The 23324-nt window shown below is 45.2% G+C and overlaps 2 protein-coding genes across 5 annotated transcripts in view; both read left to right on the forward strand.

Moving 5' to 3' along the window:
* ube4b (ubiquitination factor E4B, UFD2 homolog (S. cerevisiae)) overlaps positions 1 to 6820 on the forward strand; it is a 28249-nt gene extending 21429 nt beyond the window's left edge. For both annotated transcript variants that reach the window (XM_076277452.1, XM_076277453.1), the window contains 4 exons: positions 3008 to 3199; positions 4201 to 4375; positions 5104 to 5250; positions 5496 to 6820. In XM_076277452.1, the coding sequence (XP_076133567.1) occupies positions 3008 to 3199; positions 4201 to 4375; positions 5104 to 5250; positions 5496 to 5560 (579 nt within the window). In that variant the 3' untranslated portion in view covers positions 5561 to 6820. The remainder of the gene's footprint in view (positions 1 to 3007; positions 3200 to 4200; positions 4376 to 5103; positions 5251 to 5495) is intronic.
* Positions 6821 to 7886: 1066 nt separating this feature from the next.
* Positions 7887 to 23324, forward strand: part of kif1b (kinesin family member 1B) — a 69165-nt gene continuing 53727 nt past the window's right edge. For all 3 annotated transcript variants that reach the window (XM_076276940.1, XM_076276937.1, XM_076276938.1), the window contains exons 1-2: positions 7887 to 8133; positions 9795 to 9944. In XM_076276940.1, coding sequence (XP_076133055.1) covers positions 9839 to 9944 — 106 coding nt within the window. In that variant the 5' untranslated portion in view covers positions 7887 to 8133; positions 9795 to 9838. The remainder of the gene's footprint in view (positions 8134 to 9794; positions 9945 to 23324) is intronic.

Genomic DNA, 23324 nt, shown 5'->3' on the forward strand with positions numbered 1-23324 from the left:
ATTTGACACCCTCCCACATGTAGTCACAGACTATAATTTTGCAAAGACTTTTCGGCACTACCTACAAGACTGCACCTAGATTCCTTTCAGTTATTTCTCATTTTACAACAGGAACTCAACAAGGCTTGTATAAACAATCTGTATCATGTAATATTTCGATCGTACTTCCGTGCTTCATACCATTGTTGCATGCATATGGGGCGTGCCACGATTAAATGAGTCCAGTGTCGCGGAAATCCATTTCGAGATATAGCGATTTGAATGCAGAGAGGGTCGAAAAATTACTAATACCGTAAAACTCCAAATAATAGCCCGGGCTTTTATTTTACCAAATCGCCAAACTGCACCGGCTAGTATTAGAGACAGGCGTCTATATGAGACAGGCCTTTAATTCCCTTTACACAAAACTTTTCCTTGGCAAAGATGGAAAATATTACCAAATTAATTATTTCAATCACACTGAATGTCTACCTATATGACTAGGCTATCTAATGACAATTACGGATCATCATGCATTTAGTGTTGAGATGTTGTTCATTGAGTGAGATACAGTAAGATCCAAATAGCGGGGATAGCCAGAACAGATTAAACACTTTTTAATCAAACATAATTTACAAAGAGATCGTATCACACTGAAAGCATATATTTTGTCACTAGCAACCTAGCATATCGTCCTTTGTCAAATGCAGTTGCATTATCAGCCCTGACCAAAACCGTTCAGTAATTATTTATGCAAAAATGGAACGTACGTAATGTTGCATTCTCCCTTCAGCACGAATGAAACAGCATGAGTGAACATTAACCATATGCTTTCTCCCGTATTTTATTTGGCAAATTTGACAACAGTCAGCTTACATTTCAAATCATAGCCTACTTCTTTCTCTTTATCGCCATGGCAGTACGCATTTAGAATAAAGAATAACGTTTGTGAACCTTTTTGTTTTGTTGCCAGCATAAAAACAAGCTTACCATAGGCCTATCCGCAAAACACAAGGGATGAATTGAACGATGACGAAGTCCGACATATAGGCATAGCTCATATTGAAAAAAGTTATAGAATTTGGAACTCTAGCTTTTCCCCACCGCAGTCTTTTAATGCCATCTAATCATAACGTTAGCGTGCGCAGTCTGCACCATACTCAAGCCCAAATCACACCAAAGATTCGCAACGAGATGAGCTGCAACATTCTATTAAGCAGCAACTTGATGCAACATTCTAAAACCTTGCAAATGTGACTAGACATGGTGAATGCTTTGCGACGGCTTGCAACGACGTGCAGCATCTAATTCACACCCAATAAGACGTTCTAAATGGAACGCGATCATAATTAAGACAAGAAGATCTCCAGTAGATGTAAAACTACGACACGTATTGACAGTGAGATGCCGCCGCTGTTTGTAAGATCAAAATAAGACGTTCTAAATGGAACGCGATGTAATTAAGCTGTTCAGTTCTTTTCCATGAGTCTTGGAGAGGTATGTGTGCTGACTGGGAACTCTTTTCTGCAACGGGCTTTAAACAGACTATCTGACGGGTTTTAACCCTGAACTTAAAAACAGACCAGCCGTCTATTGGAGACCGGCCTTTAACCCAAACCTGTAGCCACGCCAGGCGTTTAAAAGAGACAGGCGTCCATTTGGGACTCGGCTATTATTTGAAGTTTTACGGTATATGTATTTTCTCATTTCACCACGAACACATTCCTTAACCTCTTATCTATCACTCATTGACATATCTTACTGTAAAACTACTGTTTTTAAAGGCCAAATGTGTAGGCTGCGCATTAAAGTTTCTTCCTCGTTCAGACGCTTGCTGTAGGCCTACGTGAGAACAGGAAAGTTTCCATTTTCTTTGGTCTGATAACTTCGTGTTTTGGCTTTTGACCTCTTCAAGACGTCCTCATAAATAGGCTATCCACTCGTAATTATTCTTAAGAAATTTTCTATTTTAGCCAAGAGATTTAGCAGAAAAAACAGCCACCTAAATGGTTGTTGCAGACCAGATTCCTCGCAGAGATTTCACCCGATTCAAAAACATTATGCATTATGCATTAGGCTATTGTTGTCATCTTCAGAAGTTGATCGAACATTATAGGCTACCTCAAGTTATAGGCTACGAATGCCTCAAGAGTTTTACCGCCTGCGTGAATGGAGCATTTAGAAGCTGCGTTGTGTAGTTCGGATTTTTTCAGATTAAACAATAGAGATTCTGAATGTTGGCAGCCGGTTCAGTTGAAACCACACGTAGGCCTATCTTCATCAGCATTTGACTTCTTTGCTGTCGCTGTCGCTGTCAATCTCGGTTGTCCGTTCTCCAAAGAAATCCGTAGCCAAAGACCATTACACTTCACCAACTTTAAAACTGATTTTCTCAAAACTTATTTTTTTGCTGAGACGAGGATAGCTTTCACATTTTGACCAATATCTCTGGGTTGGCTAAACGGAATTGAACAAATGACCCCTTGTTTTAAGCCCTAAGGTCTGTGAATTATGAATATTCAATAAACCCGCAACACTGAACTCATTTCGCTGTGGTATGCCCCATATAACATAATCAAATTAGATCACATTATGCCTCCATACACGTGACCAGGTGAAGGTATAGTGTTAGTGTATAGGTATTTTCAAGCAGGTAATTTTCTACATTACACAAAACAATGTTTCCCATAAATGTAGCACCCTGCATCCAAGGGGAATATAGAAACAGAATGATGGGCCACGTTGCACCCTGATTTGCTCAGGTATTTATAGTCCCCAGGGAAAGTTGAGCTGCAGAAGGGGGGTTCAGAACATAGGTTTTATTTAGCCAGAGAGGAAAAAGAGATGGTGGCAGAGGAAGCGGAGTTGGGAGGGGTGAGGGTGAGGGAGAGCGGACACGATTGAAAGTGAGCTCCACTAACACTCCAGTGCTTGGCTGTGAGTCTGTGGAAAGAATGCAGCTGTAAAAGTGCAGCGGTGTGTGACTGACTGGTTGCCTGTGGTAACCCCCCCCCCCCCCCCCATACAGGAGCTGGGACCTCGTCTGGCTGCCATGCTGAACTTTAACCTCCAGCAGCTCTGTGGACCCAAGTGCCGTGACCTGAAGGTGGAGAACCCCGAGAAGTATGGCTTCGAGCCCAAGAAGCTCCTGGACCAGCTGACGGACATCTACCTGCAGCTGGACTGCGCACGCTTCGCCAAGGCCATTGCTGATGACCAGGTGGGCTTCTGTTGCTTTAGGCCTTTTGAAAAACTGCGGTTCCTCCCGTACTGAGCCGGGTTACCATTGCAACAACACGTCATCAGTGGGGTAAAACTAACAACAGTCTAAGTGGCCCAGGTGAGAGGTAAGGTAAATTGATGAAAAAGAATGTCACAGTTGCAAGAAATCTGTGCGGACCGGTTTAGAAATCCACACGTGAAATAAAAGCTCTCGGAACCCGCCACTACTACTCCGGACACATTTGAACCTCATCTTTTGAGTTTTGCTTTCCTCCCTGAATGAGGAATAATTTTGCTTTCCTCCCTGAATGAGGAGCAACAGCCCAAAAAGTCTCCCTGTCAGCAAACTCCAAATATTGCATTGCATGTGTCCTACGGAGTGTAGGTCCTGAGAGGGGGAGGGGGGGGGGGATAAATGCTGTGTCATGTTATCCCTGAGGCTTGTGGAAAACAAGGCAAAGAGGCTGTTTTATGGGGAGAAAAGAGGCTGTTCCCTCCTTTTCTCTCTCTCTCTCTCTCTCTCTCTCTCTCTCTCTCTCTCTCTCTCTCTCTCTCTCTCTCTCTCTCTCTCTCTCTCTGCTTTCAGACACGTCCTCCATAGTATAAGCGGAGCTTTGTCAAACGGACGGCCAACCCTTCGGCTGATTCAGATATGATGCTAACATGCTGACATTATGCGGTCATGTGTGACACTGACGCACATTAACAGAATCTCTGTGTAGTTGAACACGCACATAAACAGAATCTCCATGTTCTTCTCTTCGTTCAGTCACAAGCTCATTTACATAATGTCCGTCGGAAATACTAGAAGGGGAGAAGTGTAACAGCCGGGTAAGTTAGGAATTCCAAATGACCGGTTATGTTGTTCAGGTATACGGCCCAACCGCTTGACATCCACAGAACATGCGGACTTATACTGGTCTGAAAGCAGCTTCTTTGTTTCTCTCTGCTTATATTTTCTTTTTTGACTTTTTTTGTCTCTTTTTCTCCCTGGTGCAGAGGTCGTATAGCAGGGAGCTGTTTGAGGAGGTAATCTCCAAGATGCGCAAGGCTGGCATCAAATCCACTATCGCCATTGAGAAGTTCAAACTGCTCTCGGAGAAGGTGGAGGAGATTGTGGCCAAGAACTCCCAGTCAGAGATGGACTACAGTGACGCCCCCGATGAGTTTAAAGGTCAGAATGACCTCTGTGTCTGACGGTCTTCCTATCTGTCTCCTATCTAGTCTTTTGTATCCCCTTTGTCTTCCTGTCACACACACACACACACACACACACACACACACACACACACACACCTGCATCACACACTTTTGGCACACTGGGTCTTTATCCTCACCACAACCTGCGTGGTGTCTGCAGAGAGGTTGTATAGGGAGACATGCCCCATATTGCACCTCTATTTAATAGGTAAAGCTCCAGTATGGTATGCCCTCCCCTCACTGTTGGAGGTCTCACTAAGTGGAACCCTAGATTGAAACATCATTGGTGATCCCACAGTATTATTTTTAATCCCTGTATAGAAATAGAATCCTTTGCCATGACCGCTTTCAAGTCAAGTTGGGTTAGGGAGCAGGGTATAAACATAGCTTACTTCTCCGATATCTAGATCTCTATCTATTTATGTTTGGGTTAGTTCATGTCATACATAGGAGATGGCTACTGGCCAAAACAGTTCTTTTACAGTTTTTTAATATGATTTCCTGTCATTTGAATGAGGATCTAGAAGCACAGAGGTAGGCTCTAGAAGCACAGAGGTAGGTAGATCCTCATTCAAACGACAGGAAATCATTCTGTAATGTGAATTCATAGCTGTAGCAGCCTGTCAGCTGCCTCAGGCCGGTGATCTGTGTGGCAGAGCTGTGGTATCAGTCCTCTTCTCTGTCTGTCTGTGTCTATAATAGACCCTCTGATGGACACCCTGATGACTGATCCGGTGATTCTGCCGTCCGGCAACATCATGGACCGCTCCATCATCCTGCGGCATCTCCTCAACTCTCCGACAGACCCCTTCAACCGGCAGGAACTCACAGAGAGCATGCTGGAGTCTGGTAAATGACATGGCGTACATACAGAGCCTTCAGAAAATACACACATGTTTATTAACCAAACACAAATCTGTTATTACACTAATAACACAAACATGTTATCCTTACTAAAGACATGATATTGTGTGTGTCTAGAGGTACTGAAATACATACATAGATCAGTGTATGTTAAAGATGACTCATCTTTGATGCATAGAGATACTCCGCTAATACATATTTTGTGTGTGTGTGTGATTTCTGTGTCACAGTGCCAGAGCTGAAGGAGCGTATCCATGCCTGGATGCGGGAGAAGCAGGGGGGCAGATTGTCTTAGTAAACCACATGTGACCATCAGTGAGGGAGGTTTTCACCATGCCAGAATTCAACACCAAGCTATGAGAGAGAGAGAGAGAGAGAGAGAGAGAGAGAGAAAATCAGCTAAACAACAGTAACACAAAGGAAAATATCCTGATTTAATTTCCTTCCCTTGTTTTTTTTTTCATTGAGCCATTGTCTTTTAGGCTCCTGGGTCTAAAACAAAAGCATAATAAAAAATTAGACTTTTAAACAAAAAGTTTTGCTGATGACTTTGTATATATATCGGCATATATACATATATTTAATTGAATGAGTACCAGGGGTTGCTGAGAACTTACGGAAAGTAGTTAGACTGCCTCTTAATTGGATCTTAAAAGAGCCCAGCATTTTTGTTGTGACATTTACAAAGTAAAAAGGCAACTTTATTTGTGCATTTTGACTGATTTTAACAATGAGGTAAAGAAAAGGACACTGATTTTTACTGGATGGAAGGACTGTTCTCTTTGTTGCCCATTTCATCCTACTTTGCTTTCAGTATTCAATGAGGTAAAACAAGATGAGTAGATGTGGTCTAGAAAATGCAAAACTGGTCTTTCCACACGGTCAGGCGGCTTCTGGCTTTTAATATAAATCACCATACATTCTCCTCTACTGATGACCCTGGGAGAGAAGGAAATGGAAAAGTGTATTTAAAAAATGTCCTGAAATCGACTGCCTAAAAGGGGATTGTTGTTTTAACAAAAGTAAAAGGTTGGATTTGATTTGGTGGCATTTTGAAATGGTCAGTGCAGCTCTGGATTGACCAGCAAATGATGTGTGGTATTGAATGTTTTACCCTGTCAACTTCAAGTCGCCATGCTCATGACTGAAGTGGCACCTCCGTGCGCCGACAGAGTTGGACCATCGCAATGATGCTCGAGCGTGAGTCCAAGGACCTCATCCGAGTGTGACGCATTCGTACAGCATGACCAGCATTAGAGAACGATGCGCTCACACCAGATGTCTGTCTTCAAAACTGTCATTGATTTCTGTGCCCACGCTGAAAATGGTTCATCAGATCCTGCTGTCCATACCCCCACCCCCACCCCCACCTTGGTTGTTGAAATCTGTTGTGAAGTTATATGGCCGAGTCCTATTTTTTTCACCTCCCTCCCCTCAATTTTATTTAAAAGAAAGAGATTACAAAAGTTAAATTGTACAGGACCTTGCTTCCTTTGCTACAAATCTTTTTTTGGATTCAGGACTTTGAAATGTAATAAATGGTGATGCACACAGACTTGCCACTCTAGTGTCATGCTTGTTTTTTAAACATGGAATCATGCGGGGGAATTTGTCAGTGAATAAATAAAAGCTCTCATGTGAACTTTTGTTTTGGTTTTCCACATGGTCTCATGGTTAAAGATGAAAGGAATGTGTTGTATCCTTTGAGGTGGGGTTAGCCCAGTGGTTCTCAAAGTGTGGGGCAGGCCCCACTAGTGGGGAATAGAGACATGACAGGTGGGGTGCGAGGAAGAGGAAGACATTTGTTCTTTTGTGCCTATCTTTAATAAGGCTTTTTTTTTTTTGACAAAAAAGATCATAGATTCAAAACAAAATAGCCACACACAAACATAAGTCATGAACAGACCGACATATTAATTAAAATAACATCAGATCCAGCGGACTGAGACAGGAAATGTAGACTAATGTGGAACCAAGATGTGAAAAAAGTACTTTAACATTGACCCCATCAACCCAGCAAAATGGCAAAGTGGGGAATGAAATAAAAAACGTTTGAGAACCACTGGGTCAGTCTATTATAAAAATGCTGGAGTGTAAAACATTGGAAAAAAACTTATCTAGAATGGTGGAGTAGGCTACTTTTATAATTGTCTATCGGTAGATGCTTAGGCCTAGTCTAGTCTACATACTTGGGCTACATTTTCATCTGGAGTTTAAGGGTAGACTATCACTAGGCAAATATTTTACATTTCTGATATGGGTTATCAGATAAAGAACATCTCATAAGTTTTAACATAAAGTGTAAGGTTTTTGAAAACACCAAAAACGAACTCCGGTTAGCCTACACTTTCCTCAAGATTCTGCCAGGTGGCGTATTTTCATACCACAGACAGACGATCTAGTAATAATGGTGCGAGGGCCGTAAGAAATCCTGCAGTATTGCGTCACGACGAAAGTACCAACCCTTCATGTACTTTGAAGATAGTCATTGGATGATGAATACAACGCACAAGGACAAACCCGATACAATTGGTTTACCCAGCTGACAGTCAACACGGCGAAGCGAGAGTTGACGTAATCTTTTCAGTAAATCAAGGCATTCAACCATCTCCATAGCTAGCTAGTGAACCGATCCACCAGCACCGCTCATCTCGCAAGGAAAAATAACCTTCGGCCGAAAGCACCGAATGCAGTGGAAGCCCGTATGGTGGAGAATGAAGCATTGCTATAATGGGTGTATGTGACAAAAACGGAACTGTACAATCTTTTTATGTCCCTATACTCTGATTATTGATCTAGACGTCATTCAGCCTCCAAATCCTGCTGGTTTTCTATGGTGTTCTAGTCTTTTCTCGTAGATCGTCTAAGGTGAGTAATCTCTAGGCCTATTTACTTACCCCTCTGATGAATTTAGACAGAAACACTTAGTCAAAGATGCATTATTAAGGTTATAGCTATATTTTGTATTGCAGCATTGTTTGCAAGATGGCAGGGAGGTGTTTTGGGTCAAATGCTTAGGAACCATATTTGCCTCCACGGGATGTAAGCTAGGTTAGCTAGAATTGTTTGGTTTTTCCTCGTATTATTCCTGTGCAATATTATGTGACGTTTCATGTAAATGGTGCCCCGTCAAGTTGTTATGCTATTAAGGGCGTTGAAGAGTTTTGTGGGGCCAAAAATATGATGGAAATACTGTAATCAGATGAAATCTTAACCTCAATTGCATTCCCATGTTTAATCGTTAAAGCTGTTGTGTGGATTTGCAGCCATAGATGACTTATAGGTATCAACATTTGTTTGAAAATCACCGGCGCATGAAGTTGCAACACTGTAGCCATAGGCTTCTATTTTGGCTAGCCTACCGCAAGGCGACATAGGATCCTACAGATTTCCTCTCAACATCTGTAGGATACGTATGTTACAGGCAACTGTTAAACACAGGCCTACAATCTGGACTGTAATTCCACTGGCAGATTAGTTCATATTAAAAGGTGCTTTAGTTCTTCTTGCAATGGCAAATCTAAGTGTTATTGTCTGGTGTAGCCTAGCCGTTTCTTCTCCTGCCCAAAGTAGTCGGATTGAATTTCATGGGCGTAGCTATGCTTTAGGAAGGGAATGTCTACAAGGGCACAGGATCACAACATCTCTTTTCAAGAAGGTTATCATGAGAGTTTTGCTAACATTATTGTTACAAATGTAAATAGATTGGGGCTTACAGCACTAGGAGCGTTTGAGCAATGCAAACTCGAGATTTATATCCCAAAAGACAGTCGTCAGTTGAGGTCAGTTAGGTGATGAATTTGCGTCTTGCACAAAAATATTCGTGTTTACATATATGGATGATCATCTTGTCAAATATCTACAAGCTATAGTCTGTATAGCCTGTGCCGGGCAGTGCTTAAATGGAATGTCCAGATATGGCCCATCCCTGCCTGCCGCAGGTTAGCGGCAGCCATGTTTACGAGTCGAGCCAGAGAAATACAGTTCGGGAATGGAAACGAATGAGAGCAATCCACAGATCCCAGACCGTTGTAATGTTACATGCAGATCAAATGAAGTGTGTGCAATCCTGCTAAATAGCCCTACTGGTTCTCATTGATAGCAGTTTATGCTCAGTGTGTTCTCGCATTCCTTTGGTCTTGTTGTCCCTGACATGACAGTTTCATGACACATGGCTACCTGCATTCACTATGTGCCATCATTCATTGTTTATCGGGCTTTTGTGTTGACTTTTATGCATAGACCTACAGTAACTTTCAACTATAACAAACGCTGATTTAAACACAATTCAGAAACCCCAATAATGCAGTTCTGCGCTTCAATGCTCTAGTGAAGGATTGCAGTCAAGCAAGATTGTTGAATTGGGGGCGGGATTATTTGCTGCAGGCCCTTGGTGACATTTTACTGTTATGGCACTTACTGCTATAGACTGAACCTTATTATGTGTATAACTGTGTAATTGTGTCATAACTGGCTCATTTAATGATTTTGTCGATTGTGAGAAAATCTGAAGGTCATTTTTTTCCTAGGAAAAGCGGAATAACCCGGGTGTGAAAACCCCACAGTCGCAACCATGTCTGGGGCCTCGGTGAAAGTTGCGGTGAGAGTGCGCCCCTTCAATTCGAGGGAGACCAGCAAAGAATCCCAATGCATCATTCAGATGCAAGGCAAGACCACCAGTAAGTGCCCTCTCTATTATCCAAACACAAATGTTTAAATGGGCTTTGTTCTTTCTCTTCTGCAAGTAGTTCGAACTGTATGGATTCAAAACATTGCACAGCCCAAAGTAAGACAAGCAAGCCTAAGAAAACCAGAATTAATCAGAAGAGCTGTAAATTGGGGAGAAAAAGGAGAATATCTCCAGTTTGATGCTAAAAGGCTGTAAAAAAGATCCTGTGAATTAGCCTCCCTCCTCTCTTTGGAAAGAGGAGGTGGAAGGAAAGGATTTGGTGCCGGAGGACCTCTGTGTGTCAGGAATGCTGAGCTGGTCCATTTTGAAGCCACTCTCACCTCCCCTGGCTGTGTGTGTGTGTGTGCTGAGAAACTATCACAATTCAGACATAGTTGCTGTCAAGGGTATGTCATTGTTGATGTCTAAGACACCATCTGCCCTGTGCCCCACATTACACACATAATCCACATAATGAAGTTGCTATGTTAGCTTCTGGGTGGTCATGAGGTCATGTTATATTTATATCCTGAATCATTTAGTCAATAGATGAGAATTTTGGGAGGTGGAAGTACTCCTGTTGATATAAAGTCTTGTGATCCATTTAATCTGTTATTAGACGTCCACATCAGAATCAGTATGGTTGTGTTAAGCTTGTATCTATCTATCTATCTATCTATCTATCTATCTATCTATCTATCTAAGCACAGACTTTATATTTGTGTGTACCTCATGTTGTTGGCTGAGGATGGGAGTCTTTGCTGAGTGACCTAGGTGGAAAAACACATGTAGTTTGATGAGCCAGGGTGGACATACGCAGCCATATGACGTGCGTTTGAAGTTAGTGAATCATCGTGCCCACCCAGTATGAATCATCAGCTAGAATCTGTACTGGCAAGTTCCATATAATGCAGATTTCTGCAGTCTGTTTATGGTTTAAAAATATATATTTTCAAAGAGATTTTTTTTGCAACTAAGACCGTAGACTGTATAACTTACAGGAAAAGTCATATTTTAATCACAAGATCCACAAGAGATAGTCATGCTCAAGCATTTCCTCTCATTACAAGGTTCAATAATCTGTGCCAAATTAAACCTCATTGTATCAATGTGGATGTTGAGTTCCAGCCGGTTGGTTCCTTATAAAACTTCAGCAAAGCATACTACAATGCACACGTGTTTCCTTGTAAAATGTTCCCTGCATTGAAAGTGTCTGGTAGCTGGTGGAACCTCTCTGTGTCCCAGCAGACAGGCTGGCCTGCAGTAGAGGTGTCTGATGCAGAGGTATGCATGCAGGGTTTGAAGCAGGGCAGTGAGAGCCTGTGAGAGGCTGCAGTCCTTTCTAGCTCTTCGCTTACGGTGCACGCAGGCCCCAGAGTAGAGGAGAGTTGGCTCTGGGCCCATACCTTTCCTCATCAGGACACTAATGCGGAAGGTACACCCAGCAGTGGTTTGTGTGTGTGTGTGTGAGTGAGTGTGTGTGTGTGTGTGTGAGTGAGTGACTGTGTGTGTGTGTGAGTGTGCGCGAGTGTGTGCGAGTGTGCATGTGTGTGTGAGAGAGAGACTGTTGTGAACATAAATGGTTGTGTGTGTCAGGGTAGAGGTCTGGATGGAACGAGGACGAGTTCCAGGTCATGTGACCGTGCTGCATGCTCACATTCGAGGTTGTGTGTCCTTGCAGAGGTTGGTTCATATAACTGACTATAAGCACATTCTACCGGAGGATGCCTGAGCCTAGCAGTGTTACTAGGCTGTTTTGTCCCGGCAGTGTTACAGTGTTACAATGGTGTTTTGTCCTGTTGCATTGGTTAGGGCGAGCTGGCTTAATCCTCTGAAATCATAGAACCCCTTTCAAAACAAGATGAACTTTGACACAAGTGTATTTCTTCAGTCCATTCCTAAATGGTATGACCCTTGGGGGAAAGTCTCCCTGAAATGGAGAAAGCAAACTGCACATCCTTGCGACCTTGGGTACTATTGACCTGGTGCCTTAGTCGTGGTGGTGGCATTGATGTGTGTTTCGAGGCCTTGCTAAAGGCTTGCTTCGCTTAAAGCAGGAAATACCCGCCAAAGGCATGTTTGGTGAGAAGCAGGAAATACCTCAGCCTCACTTGTGGTTTAAGGTGCTTCACACATCCTTAGAAAGTTTCGATTAGTAGGCCAAGTTTGCGTGCAAATGTTTGAGTATAAAAGAGAAGCACAGGTTTATGGATTACACTTTGGAGGGTTTGCTAAATTAAAAATTAATTGCTAAAGATTGAAGCTTACTTCAAATGGACGTGGAATATTTTTTCTAAAGAAAGACTGATGTTGACTAGCTCTTGTGTGTGTGTGTGTGCCTGTGTGTGCCTGTGTGTGCCTGTGTGTGTCTGTGTGTGTCTGTGCGTGTGTTTCTTTCTGAACTACTGTGATGCCTTTTAGTCCATTACTGTCATGCTATTGGATTTCTTGTGTGATAGTGTGAGGACAGAATGGCAGCCTGCTGGTCAGTGGCTGGATCATGGCAACTGTTTTCATCCCTGCAGGAAATGTGTGAGGACCATTCTCTCTCTCTCTCTCTCTCTCTCTCTCTCTCTCTCTCTCTCTCTCTCTCTCTCTCTCTCTCTCTCTCTCTCTCTCTCTCTCTCTCTCTCTCTCTCTCTCTCTCTCTCTCTTTCTTTCTCTCTCTCTCTTTCTCCTCCTCCTCCTCCTTTACCCTTTGCCAAACAATATGGGTGTGTGAGCCTGAATGGGGGATGGTAGTGGGCATAGTTGTGGTGAAGTGATTATTTGATTAAGTCTGAGGGTCTGATTTCAGCCCACCCACCCTCCACCTCCCCCACCCCTACTCTCCAAAACACTCTCTTCCAACTTGCCCTCAAGCCAGACCTCTCTCTGACTCTCTCCGCCCCCCCCTCTAATCAGTGTGGAGTGGGATAGTCGTGAGGGGCTGCCCTGTGCTATGAGCCATGGATGGACTCTCGCTGGGGTCAGAGCCTCCAGTGCCTGCTCATCCTCTGCCGCCGCCTTATGTAACCCCTCCTTGCGCCCCAGCCTGCTGCTGCCACCCAGTCCCACTGGTGGTCTGTTTTGGTCTATTTAGAATATGTCGACCCAGTGCTCCCATTTTCCTCCACACAATCAGGTTTTCCTGGTGGTCCAATGGAAGTCACGCGCCTCTCTTTTCCACCTTTGACTAATTTGGAAGCTGGGTGTCCATATAAGAAAAGGGAAGAAAACATAATTGCATTAGGGATGTCTGGGCTTATGACCTTTTTAAGAGGGTCAGAATGCTTCATTCTGACAACACAGCAAAAGCCACCATTTTCTATTGAGTGGAGACTTTCTCCATCTTTGGCAAATGGAGGTACAAGGTGATCTGACAGCTTGTCTGCTGGGAACGAGGACTACCTGAGAGAAAGAGAGGGGTGGGGGATGTCAGCAAAAGAATGTCTCTGCCACTGATGGACAGCCAGTTGTCAGAACTGGGATGAATGGAGCATGAGGTGGTGAGTGCAGACGCCCAGCAGGCTCAAGAGGAGTTGTGTTACATGCTAGAGAGAGACAGAATGAGAGTGAGGGAAAGTGAGAGAGAGAAAAGGTGAGGGAAAGAGAGAGATGCCCTAGGGAGAGAAATGGCAATGGAAGGAATTTTGGTGATGGGCTGGAAGATGGACTGAGAGAAAGTCACATCTCAAGAGACCTAAAGAGATGGAGTGATTGAGAGAGGTAGACAGAGAAGGTTATGTGGTGAGGAGAAGGAATATGAATGCAGTCCGATGGAAAGTTATGTCTTTATATTGAGCTGTCAGTGGACGCGTGTGCTCGCGGGCCGATTGACCTGATTAGGCAGCGTAATCCCCGAGCTCGGCTGAGGTCGGCTCCAGGCGCTTAATCCCCCACAAGCCTCCCAGGTGCCCGAGCAGAGCCGCCCACACTCAAGGTGTCGCATTCCTCTGCCACCTCGTCCACCGTCACTGTCCCCACCGCCTCTGTCCCCACCGCCTGCAGCCACCACATAAGAGCATTCCAGACCTAGTCCAGAGCAAAGCCCGTATTCAGGTTAGCAGGATGTATTGGCAGACAGTGGAGCACACAGTTGGGGCCTGACCCAGACTTGCTGAGCTGTCCCATCCACAGGGCAAATGGGGATGGAAATAGTGGTGGCTGGCTTGATCCTGAATTGTAATGACCAACCTGAGATCTGCTTGACGGAGAAAGAATGTGTCTAAACTTAGAGGCACGTCTATCTGTCTGTATGTCAATAAAGGGTGTGAATTGTTGCTATTTAAGGGCTATAATTGATTTATTTCACAAACGTTGGGTTTATAAATCATTGTTATAGCCCGTCACCTGTATCAGTGCCACTGACCTTTTGACCTCCAATGTCTCTCAAGACCATTTTAGGAGAGCTAGCTAAGCACAAGTATTTCAGCATGTTGCAATGGCTCCTTTTTCAAGATCAATAGTGACATGTCCTCCTCTCCTGTTTTATTCGTGCTAAAGTCTTTGCCTAGATCCCCTGTAATTGCCATTGAATAAGCAACATCCCATATTTCTATGCACCAACACTTCTGTCACAGATGCAGATATTCTGTTTGTCTCCATCCACCACGACAGGACTGTTACATAAGCGAGAATGCAGTGAGGGCATGCGTGTGTGCACTGCATATAGAGGTGCCCTAGATTGCCAGTCTAAGTCCAGACCCAGCAGCTGTGTACCTTCTCTCATGCTCATGGCTGTGGTCATTGTAGTTTATTATTACGCACCTCTGTGTGGGCTTGGTTTGCTCCATCAGGGTAATGGCTGCTGTTTGTGACATTGCCTTTGCATTTCTCCTTTCACGGTGTGGTTTCACACTCGCGTGTGTAGCCCCATCTGTCCGACCCCTGGTCCTCACGGTCGTAACTCAGGCTGGGTCTAGCCGGGGTCAGCAGCCCTAAATCCAACACAGTGCTATGCGAATTAGATGCTTGAACTCTTTAACACGGCCATTGTTTGGTTTTATAGTTGGATACGTAGCAGGGCTGTCGTTAATCTAAATCTAAATAAATACTAAAAGCAATGTAAATGGTTTTGTTTATATTTTCTATTTTCTCAGTCTGGTATTCATGCCAACTGGAATGCCCTGTCCTGAAAATTTAGTTGGATTATTTGATTGCTGAAATACTGAAATCCTTATGAGGAGAACAACATTCATTAGATGAATGGGTGACAAAGTTTTTCTCTGTGCTGTGTCCAAGCTAAGCCTAAAATAACGGCGAGTCTCTTCCAAATATTATTTGACGAGCGTATTAAGATGCCTAAATCTGCGTGTGAGTGAACAGTTACAGCCCCTCTCTGCCTCACCCTCACTTACTTTCTTTTTTCTCTCTCTCGTTCTTGCCTTGTATGTTGTCTTGACTGCAGCCAGCTCAGGAGGGTTTACAACTGTAGTTATGAATGAGGCACAAGTAAAATGGCAGCAGCTATTTTGAGACGCCTCCTAATCCGTTCCATCTGAAAGAATTGACACACATTGTGACCATAAAATGCATGATCATAAAATTATGATCATAATAGTCACACTATCATAGCTCAGGCATGGATACTATCCCACGCTCTGAAATGTAACTGCAAGAAATTCTGCATCTTAAGGTGTTTTGTAAGGTGTTTTTCCCCCCTGTTGATTTATGCTGATGCTCAGCAAATTAATATCTATTAGTCAGTCCTCTCTTTGGCTGTTTTAAATACACATGACTCTGTGCTCATTATCAGCCATTAGCCATCAGCCGTGCTCTTGATTGCGGCTGCACTGGCTGTTCTCAGACCTGTGTTGAAGACGAGGCATGAAGGGGGAGGGGGAGATGCTGCACCGAAGTGCCGAGCACAGGCGCTGTCACGTGCACAAGAGCGTGAGGCAGCATCACTGCCTCATGGCCAGGAATTATGGGATTTTTTCCCCCTCTTCTCTCTCTTGCTCTCCCCCTCCTCCCCCTCTACCTCCCTCACTCACTGTCTCTTCTTCCCTTTCGCTGCAGGGGCAGTGGTGTTTAAGGCACACACGCCAGTGGAGGCTAAATGAGATGAGATTAGATTAGGCTTGGGGGGGGGGGGGGTTACAGGGAGCTTCGGCCCTCAGAGAACTGCTGGATGGGGGTGTGTGGAGAGGGCTGCAGATGGGGCCCAGAAGAAGTGCATCCATCCAGCGTTTGGTTAGTATCGGCTCAGCTTTTTGGCACTGGCTTAGCTCCGCTCCTCACAGACATAGACACATCAGAAATGACTTCAAAGGACCCAGCGGAATTTGCCTTGGCTGCGCCCCCGGCCGAAGTGAAATCTATTACCTGTATTAATAAGAGCAGCAAGCCAGGCCAGCGTCCATCCCGTCTACAGGGAGACGGCACAACACCGAATAAATCTCAGCGCTTTTAGTGTCCCCGTGGCCAGAGTACAAGACTGGCCCTCAAAGGAGAAGCCGACCGCCTGGATGTTTCAGACTTGATAGTAAATAAAATCTTTGCAGCTCAAACTTGTAGATCTTGCATTATCGTTTCCCCATTTTATCCCGATTGATCTTGTTTGATTTTTGTCCATTTGCAAAATGATGACAGACTCTGATAGATTAATCTGATTGTGCATTATCTGATTGATTACATGTTCTATTGCAGTGTGTGGCTTGGTAAACCTTGAAGGGAGTATGGTCACCTAGATGTAGTAAAGATCAAATGTAGCTTTTAAAAACAAGCCTCTGGCACCCAAATTGCGGCTTACGGCCCACTCGCTCTTTCCTAAGTCCACTGTCCTCTGTGTAAGCAGCTTAAGCACACAGATTGAAGGTGGGTGGGTGTTTTTCTTTCTCCCACGACCAAGTTGTGTGTTCATTAGACTTCAGGACTTCAGCCCTCAAGGCTGTGCTTGTTACCTAAGAACTGAGAGATGGCAGTGCAAGTCTCCTCCCTTCTCTCTTTCTCTCCTCAGTTCTCATCTGTCCATCCATCCATCTATCCATCCACTCAATCTATCCATGCATCTGTGTTCTTGCTGATACCCATACATCTTTTCCTTCCCTCCCTCCCTCCTCCTTTCCTCTCCTTCATTCACTCCCTCCCTCCCCCTCTGTGGTCTGGCCAGTGAATGAGTAAGAAGCTGTATCAGCAAGCAGCAACAGTGCACACAGGCCTTTGTAATCCAGGCACGGTCTTCGGTGAGCTGCACTGGCATTCATTCTCTATTATTCAGCAGGCGCGGACGGCCAGATAAAGTAGACACATTTTCATTTTCCCTCTCCTTCCCCACACACTCAGGGGTCATGGGTTCTCTGAACTTTGTTTGGCTGTTTTAGATCCGTTGGTGTTTTACACAACTAACACACACACACACACACACACACGCATACATATTTGTTTGTGCAGTGCATGAATAAAGTCATTATCTATGACCTCAGAAGAAGATTTTAGAGGGCGATATGTAGACATTTTCTGTTAGTTAAAATGTCTGCCTGATGAAAAGGAGTAATCACATGCTGTTCATGCTGAGCCCGTTGCCTATGGCTACTCAAGACACACACACACACACACACATACACACACACAAAGACAGAAACAGAGAGACAGAAAAATAGAGAGAGAGAGAGAGAGAGAGAGAGGGGGGCACACACACGCAAACAAGCACACAGCTATCACATCACTTCCGTTCACTGGAGAACAAAGCAATTAGTCATCTGACAGCTAGTATGCTCGTTAGCGTGCTTGTTTCCCGGTCAGCTGAGAACCATCTTATGCCACGTTGCCACTACAGCTTCCCTGCTCAAATCCCCAGTGTAGAGGAAGCGCCGATACCTCCATGCTGGCCATAGGCGGGGTGGGGTGGGGTGGGGTGGGGGTCGGGTGTGTCATGGGTCACGCTTTCACTGAGAGTGTCTGTTCGACTCGGGAGGCCCAATCACAGAGCAGATTGGGGTCAAACAGGTCATCCCTATGTTAGGCAGGGGGCCCTGTTGTGGAATCTCATGTTCTAAAGAGCTCCTAGCTGTACATGTGCAACAGTAACATGCAGCGTGTTCAGTCAGTCATGTGACTTTGGCTGGTGGGGATGTTTGACTAGGAGGGGAGGTGAAGGCGGGAGGGTCTGTGTTGGGCAGAACAAAGAGGGGTGACCTGTACAAAACCAACAAATCTGATCGACATCAACGGGCCTCTCCCCTAGCGCACTTTTTCTACAATGACCCGCTGACTCGGTGTGCTTCCACAAGCCCATACAGGCCTCAGATCAGTCCTGGTTGAGCGACTAAAGTCATACCAACAACTATAGTGGTTGTAGTAAATGCATTAGAGAAATTCCACACAGGTCGTTGCTGTTTTGCCTGCAGCGTAAGCAGGGTGTATTTCTATGTGTGTGGAGGTAAACCAACACCCTTCATATAGCGTGACATTTCAGATGCACAATTCTCAGGAGATAAAAGCCCTGTGGTGAGATTGTCGTCAGATGTTGGGTAGGGAGTGAGGAACATGAGGCTACAGCGAACCTGTCCCCAGAGAGTGGGCATGTGTGAGGTGAATGGCCTTTATCAAAATAGACTGACACACTGTACTTCTCCCATGCTCCTGGAAAGTGTTATATTTAGAGCAAGACACGGCTCGGACCAGTGCACTGGAAAGGTCTCCTGCCACGTGGATGCATGTCACAGACATAAACAGACACACACACACACACACACACATGAACATGAACACGAACACACACACAGGGAAGAGGCAAAAGAGGCGATCCAGCACATTCTACAGACACTCTCCTGACACGGATGCGTTTTGATCTGTAGATGTGTTGGGTGTCTGGGGCACCTGTCAGCATGCTGCTTCCTGGTTGGCGTGAGTCCACAGGAGCGTGTGTGCTGTTGTGTGTCGGCCCAGCGGAGCTGTAAACAGCTGAGATTTGGAACATGTCCTCAGGAAGGATTCCAAGGCATCCTCTCTGTGACAGATACCCCACCACACCATACCCTGCTCTCCCCTGGAAGGTGTAAACCACCCTGCATGCTGTTGTTTACTCAGGGGGGGGAATGGGTTCGGGTTCGCCCTCGGTGCAACCACTAATTGAATTGAAGAGGGACATTGAATTACTTTCCTGTTAATCAGATCGGCTAAACAAAAAGCCTAGTTTGGCCAAGAAGCTACTATCAGTAAGATAGACCTCTGCAATGAACAATCCAAGAACTTTGCCCTGGAATCTCTCTAGGTTTTGGTATTTCCTCCTTTTGAAATGTTCTTCCCCACATTTACTAGGCCTCTTTGTGGACTGCACACATGGACCAAGTGGACCACACATTTGAGTGTTTAGGCACCTAGCCTACGACATAAAGACATAAGGCACCATTCCCTTGCAGGAACTTGTAGGATTTCAAGTGGCTCAAATGTTTACAGGAACGACCCACTACTTGGTCCTTTTTGTCTTTTGGTTTTCCACTGTGGTGCTGGAGATTCAGACCTACAACATTTCTCCAGCAGCAACAACAACAACAACACAACATTAGACTGTTAAACTAATCATTTCTAGAAAATTAGTTAGGCTTACCCTCGAGGTTGAGTCGACAGTTGAATATAAATTTGCTAACACTCGATTAAATGGCTATGGGGCCATGGCAACTGTAATTACTTGCTAAATTGCTAAATACCAGAGCCAGTATGATAAATGAAAGCCTATATTTCAGCTGCCATTTTGGCTGTGTTCATTCAGTGGTGGTTACCGCAACAAGCTATAATTTATTTAGCTCTATTCAACATGCAACCTAAAAGCAAATAGCCCTGAAAGCAAACGGCTCTGAAAGAGATCCTACAGGGGCACTTCCTTCAGTCTGAACATGGACAAAGTTGCAGGCCATCAGAAAAATGTCCTGCAAGTCAGGAAGGTTGTGGGGTACAGCTCTCTCTCTCTCTCTCTCTCTCTCTCTCTCTCTCTCTGCCTTCCTGTCAGTGAGAATCTGTCAGCGGGCACGGCACCATCTGCCACCTGCCGCTGTAAAAATAGCCAGGCCTCTGCGAGTGGGCAGCTGGGACAGTCCCCACTTCTCTCTCTCTTCTCCTCCTGTCCTCCTCTCTCCTCATCTCACAGTTGTTTTTCAACAGCCATTTTCCCCCTTCTTTCCTGGCCTCTCTCCCTCTCTCTCATTGACTTGCTTTGAAGCAGCCATGGCATGTGTCTTCAGGTTAACAATCTCATGCTGTGATTTTATTCTTTGTAGCGTATCTGTCGGCTAGTTTGATCCTCTCGTAGACATCACAGGCAGGAAAGGCACCCCACCTGCCGCTCCCTCTGATGCTGTTTCTGTTTTGCTTACAGCGGCCATAAAGCTCGTTTTTTATGACTCATTAACCGGTGGAGTCTTTTTAAATGCACTCTGTAGGAATGTCAACAGAGGAGATAAGAGCTGTTATGGGGAAATATTATCAATGACCTGGTTCTTTACACATCCTAAATCCTCCCGCTTTTTTGAGCTTGTGAATCAGGATCTAACTATCTCAATCTTTGATTATCTCTGCCGCTGTCTTGTTCTCTCTCTCTCTCTCTCTCTCTCTCTCTCTCTCTCTCTCTCTCTCTCTCTCTCTCTCTCTCTCTCTCTCTCTCTCTCTCTCTCTCTCTCTCTCTCTGACCCACTCTCTCTTTCTCTTTCTCTTTCTCTGGGGAACCGCTCACCATCGAGACTGCTGGGAAAAGTTTTAGTCCCCTCTCGTCTGAGGAAACGGGGCCAGGATGAAGCCTTGTCATAACAGATGAGCTCACACTCCGCTCTTCGGGCCCTGCCTCGTCCAACCACTGCCCTTGTCTCCCGCACTCCTCCCTTGTCCGCGCCATTGTCCCTCTCTCTTCCTGTTACTCTTTCCCTTTCACACCCCCAGCGGGACACGGCCATAGAAGCGGACTGAGAACCCCAGTGGTCAATGTCAGCAGAGACCCAGTCATTTTTAGGGCTTACCAGAGACTTTTATTTTAAACCACTTGTTGAAGGTCCCTAATTGGTCAACTTGATTAAGTGAGATGGTGTCATGATTAGCTGACATTTCATTTTTGAAGCTTAACCTCTCTGCGGTGCCAAATTTTTATTTGGAAAAACCAACAGCAACTTGTCTATGTAACTCAAGAACCCCCCCCCCACTTTCACCTCTATCTTGAGTGTACTAAAAGCGGACTGATATCATTTCAGTTGTACATACATCTGGGCCATTAGCCGAGGACAAGGTTGGAGAGGTGATTTTTAAAGAGTGCTGAGGTGCAGAATGTGGATGGAGCTTTATTTGGTTTGATTGAGTTGCCATATGGAAAGTGGAGGCCGACACAATGGGGTTCTAAAGGTTTTGCTGCTGTAGCCTTTGGGGTTCTGACACACGGATCTCTATGGCTACCCCCTCTGTTTTGGAGATGTTGTGTCCAGACTACATGGTGTGACAGCAGATCAGCTGTTTTCTCCATGACTCTCTGTGTGTGTGTGTGTGTGTGTGTGTGTGTGTGTGTGTGTGTGTGTGTGTGTGTGTGTGTGTGTGTGTGTGTGTGTGTGTGTGTGTGTGTGTGTGTGTGTGTGTGTGTGTGTGTGTGTGTGTGTGTGTGTGTGTGTGTGTGTGTGTGTGTGTGTGTGTGTGTGTGTGTGTGTGTGTGTGTGTGTGTGTGTATAGCAGTGGGTCAGCAGCTCATTTTAGCTTAGCGTTTGAGTGCCAACCAGCAAGAACTCTGCCACCTGTGCGGGGAATCGGTAGGGGGCCCCTGGTCCCCGGACCGTAGGGCCCGCTGCCAAAGCAGCCCCGCGTCCGGCACGCCGGGCATGTGGGTCGGGGAGCTCCGGCACAGCTTGCCCTCCCTCTGGGTTTCCTCCTGGAGGGGCCCCCTGTGTCCATATGGGTGTATCGGTGTCCCTGGAGCTCAAGCTGTATCCTCAGTTCATATATTATCATATATATCATCTCAGCTGCTAATTGGTTTTCCAAGTGGAGCTGGGCATCTGAGAGATTGTGTGTAGAGAGAGAGAGAGAGAAGGATAGATCCTGAAGCATGGGAGAAGGGGGTTTTCTCAAACCTTAAAGGTGCCATGTGTAAGAATTGAGGTAAAAATATCCAAAAAATGAGCTACACACATCAAAAGAATGAGAAGAAATAAGGGTGATGATGTCATTAAAAAAATGACAAGGTATAGTGCTGCAGAGATATCAACCTGAATTAGCATGCTAAATTACTAGCCACAGCCCGACAGGTGTCATAATACCAGTTTCGGCCATGGGAGGCGGTATGCGGGCAACATAACCGCCAGCCAAACTGCAATACACGTTTCTCGGTTGTTACTCTAGGGTAGACCAACTCACTTTCTGGAGGTATACTGCCTCATCCTTTATGAAATGTGGAGTATGAATTGATTTTTTGGCGGACATTACACATGGCACCTTTAAACTACAAACCTTATGTCACCACAGACACACACAGACACGCATGCACACAGACATAAACACACACACGCCCTGAGGGAGGCCATTAAAATACCTATGCCTCACGGTAATGCACACTTGCTTATTATGCTTGCCTTGCCCAAGTCTCTAATCTTAACATGCTCTGGATACTTTTCTAAACGCACTACTTCTCCTCTGTGTCTTTCATGGCCTCTCTTTTCACAAGGGGTCTCGCCCGATCCATGTTCCCTCTCCGTGAGGTGGTGGTGGTGGTGGCAGTGGGTGGCTGTTTGGGGGGGGGGGGTTACTGGGCTCAGACACACTAAGCCCTGGCATCCCCACTATTCTCAGGTCACCTTGCGCCATCCGTGGAAGACGACAAGCTTATCGCCATGCTCTGGAACCTAACTCCGAGTTATTTAGTTATTTGAGGGGTTTGGAAGGCTCTGAGGGTTGGTTCATGGTTCCCTTCTTGTGTTTCTTCCAAGTACAACTAGTACAGAGCTGGTAAAACGTCCCCCTACACACCTCTACAGTCATAAAAGAAAGTGAAGGCATCGTCCTCCTTCAAAAGAAACGATTCTGTTGTCTAATTGATGGATTTAACTGCGATACGGATTAGGTTAGGCTACACCTGATTTTAAAAGGCGGAACATTTTCACCGCAAAACGTGTACTGTATCATGTAGCCACTCTGCATCTTTTTATACCGTGATAATACCGAAAACCGTGATAATTTTGGTCACTATAAGCGTGAGGTTACATTTTCATACCGTTACATCCCTAGTGTGCACATCTGAGCTTGCTCGCCTGTCCTAGCTTGGCACAGCAGGACCAGATTTGAGTTCTCCACACACACACATACACACACACACACACACACACACACACACACACACACACACACACACACACAGGAGGATTGTGAAGTGTGAATGCAGCATGTGTGTCTGGAAACTAGAGTGAGTGAGGCAGAGGAGGGAGAGGAGGTGGAGAAGCATGTC

The sequence above is a fragment of the Alosa pseudoharengus genome, unplaced genomic scaffold, assembly GCF_046254945.1.
Source record: "Alosa pseudoharengus isolate Yale_2024_CS ecotype anadromous, Long Island Sound unplaced genomic scaffold, YU_APseudo_1.1 YU_APseudo_1.1_scf_9, whole genome shotgun sequence".
Taxonomy (NCBI): domain Eukaryota; kingdom Metazoa; phylum Chordata; class Actinopteri; order Clupeiformes; family Clupeidae; genus Alosa; species Alosa pseudoharengus.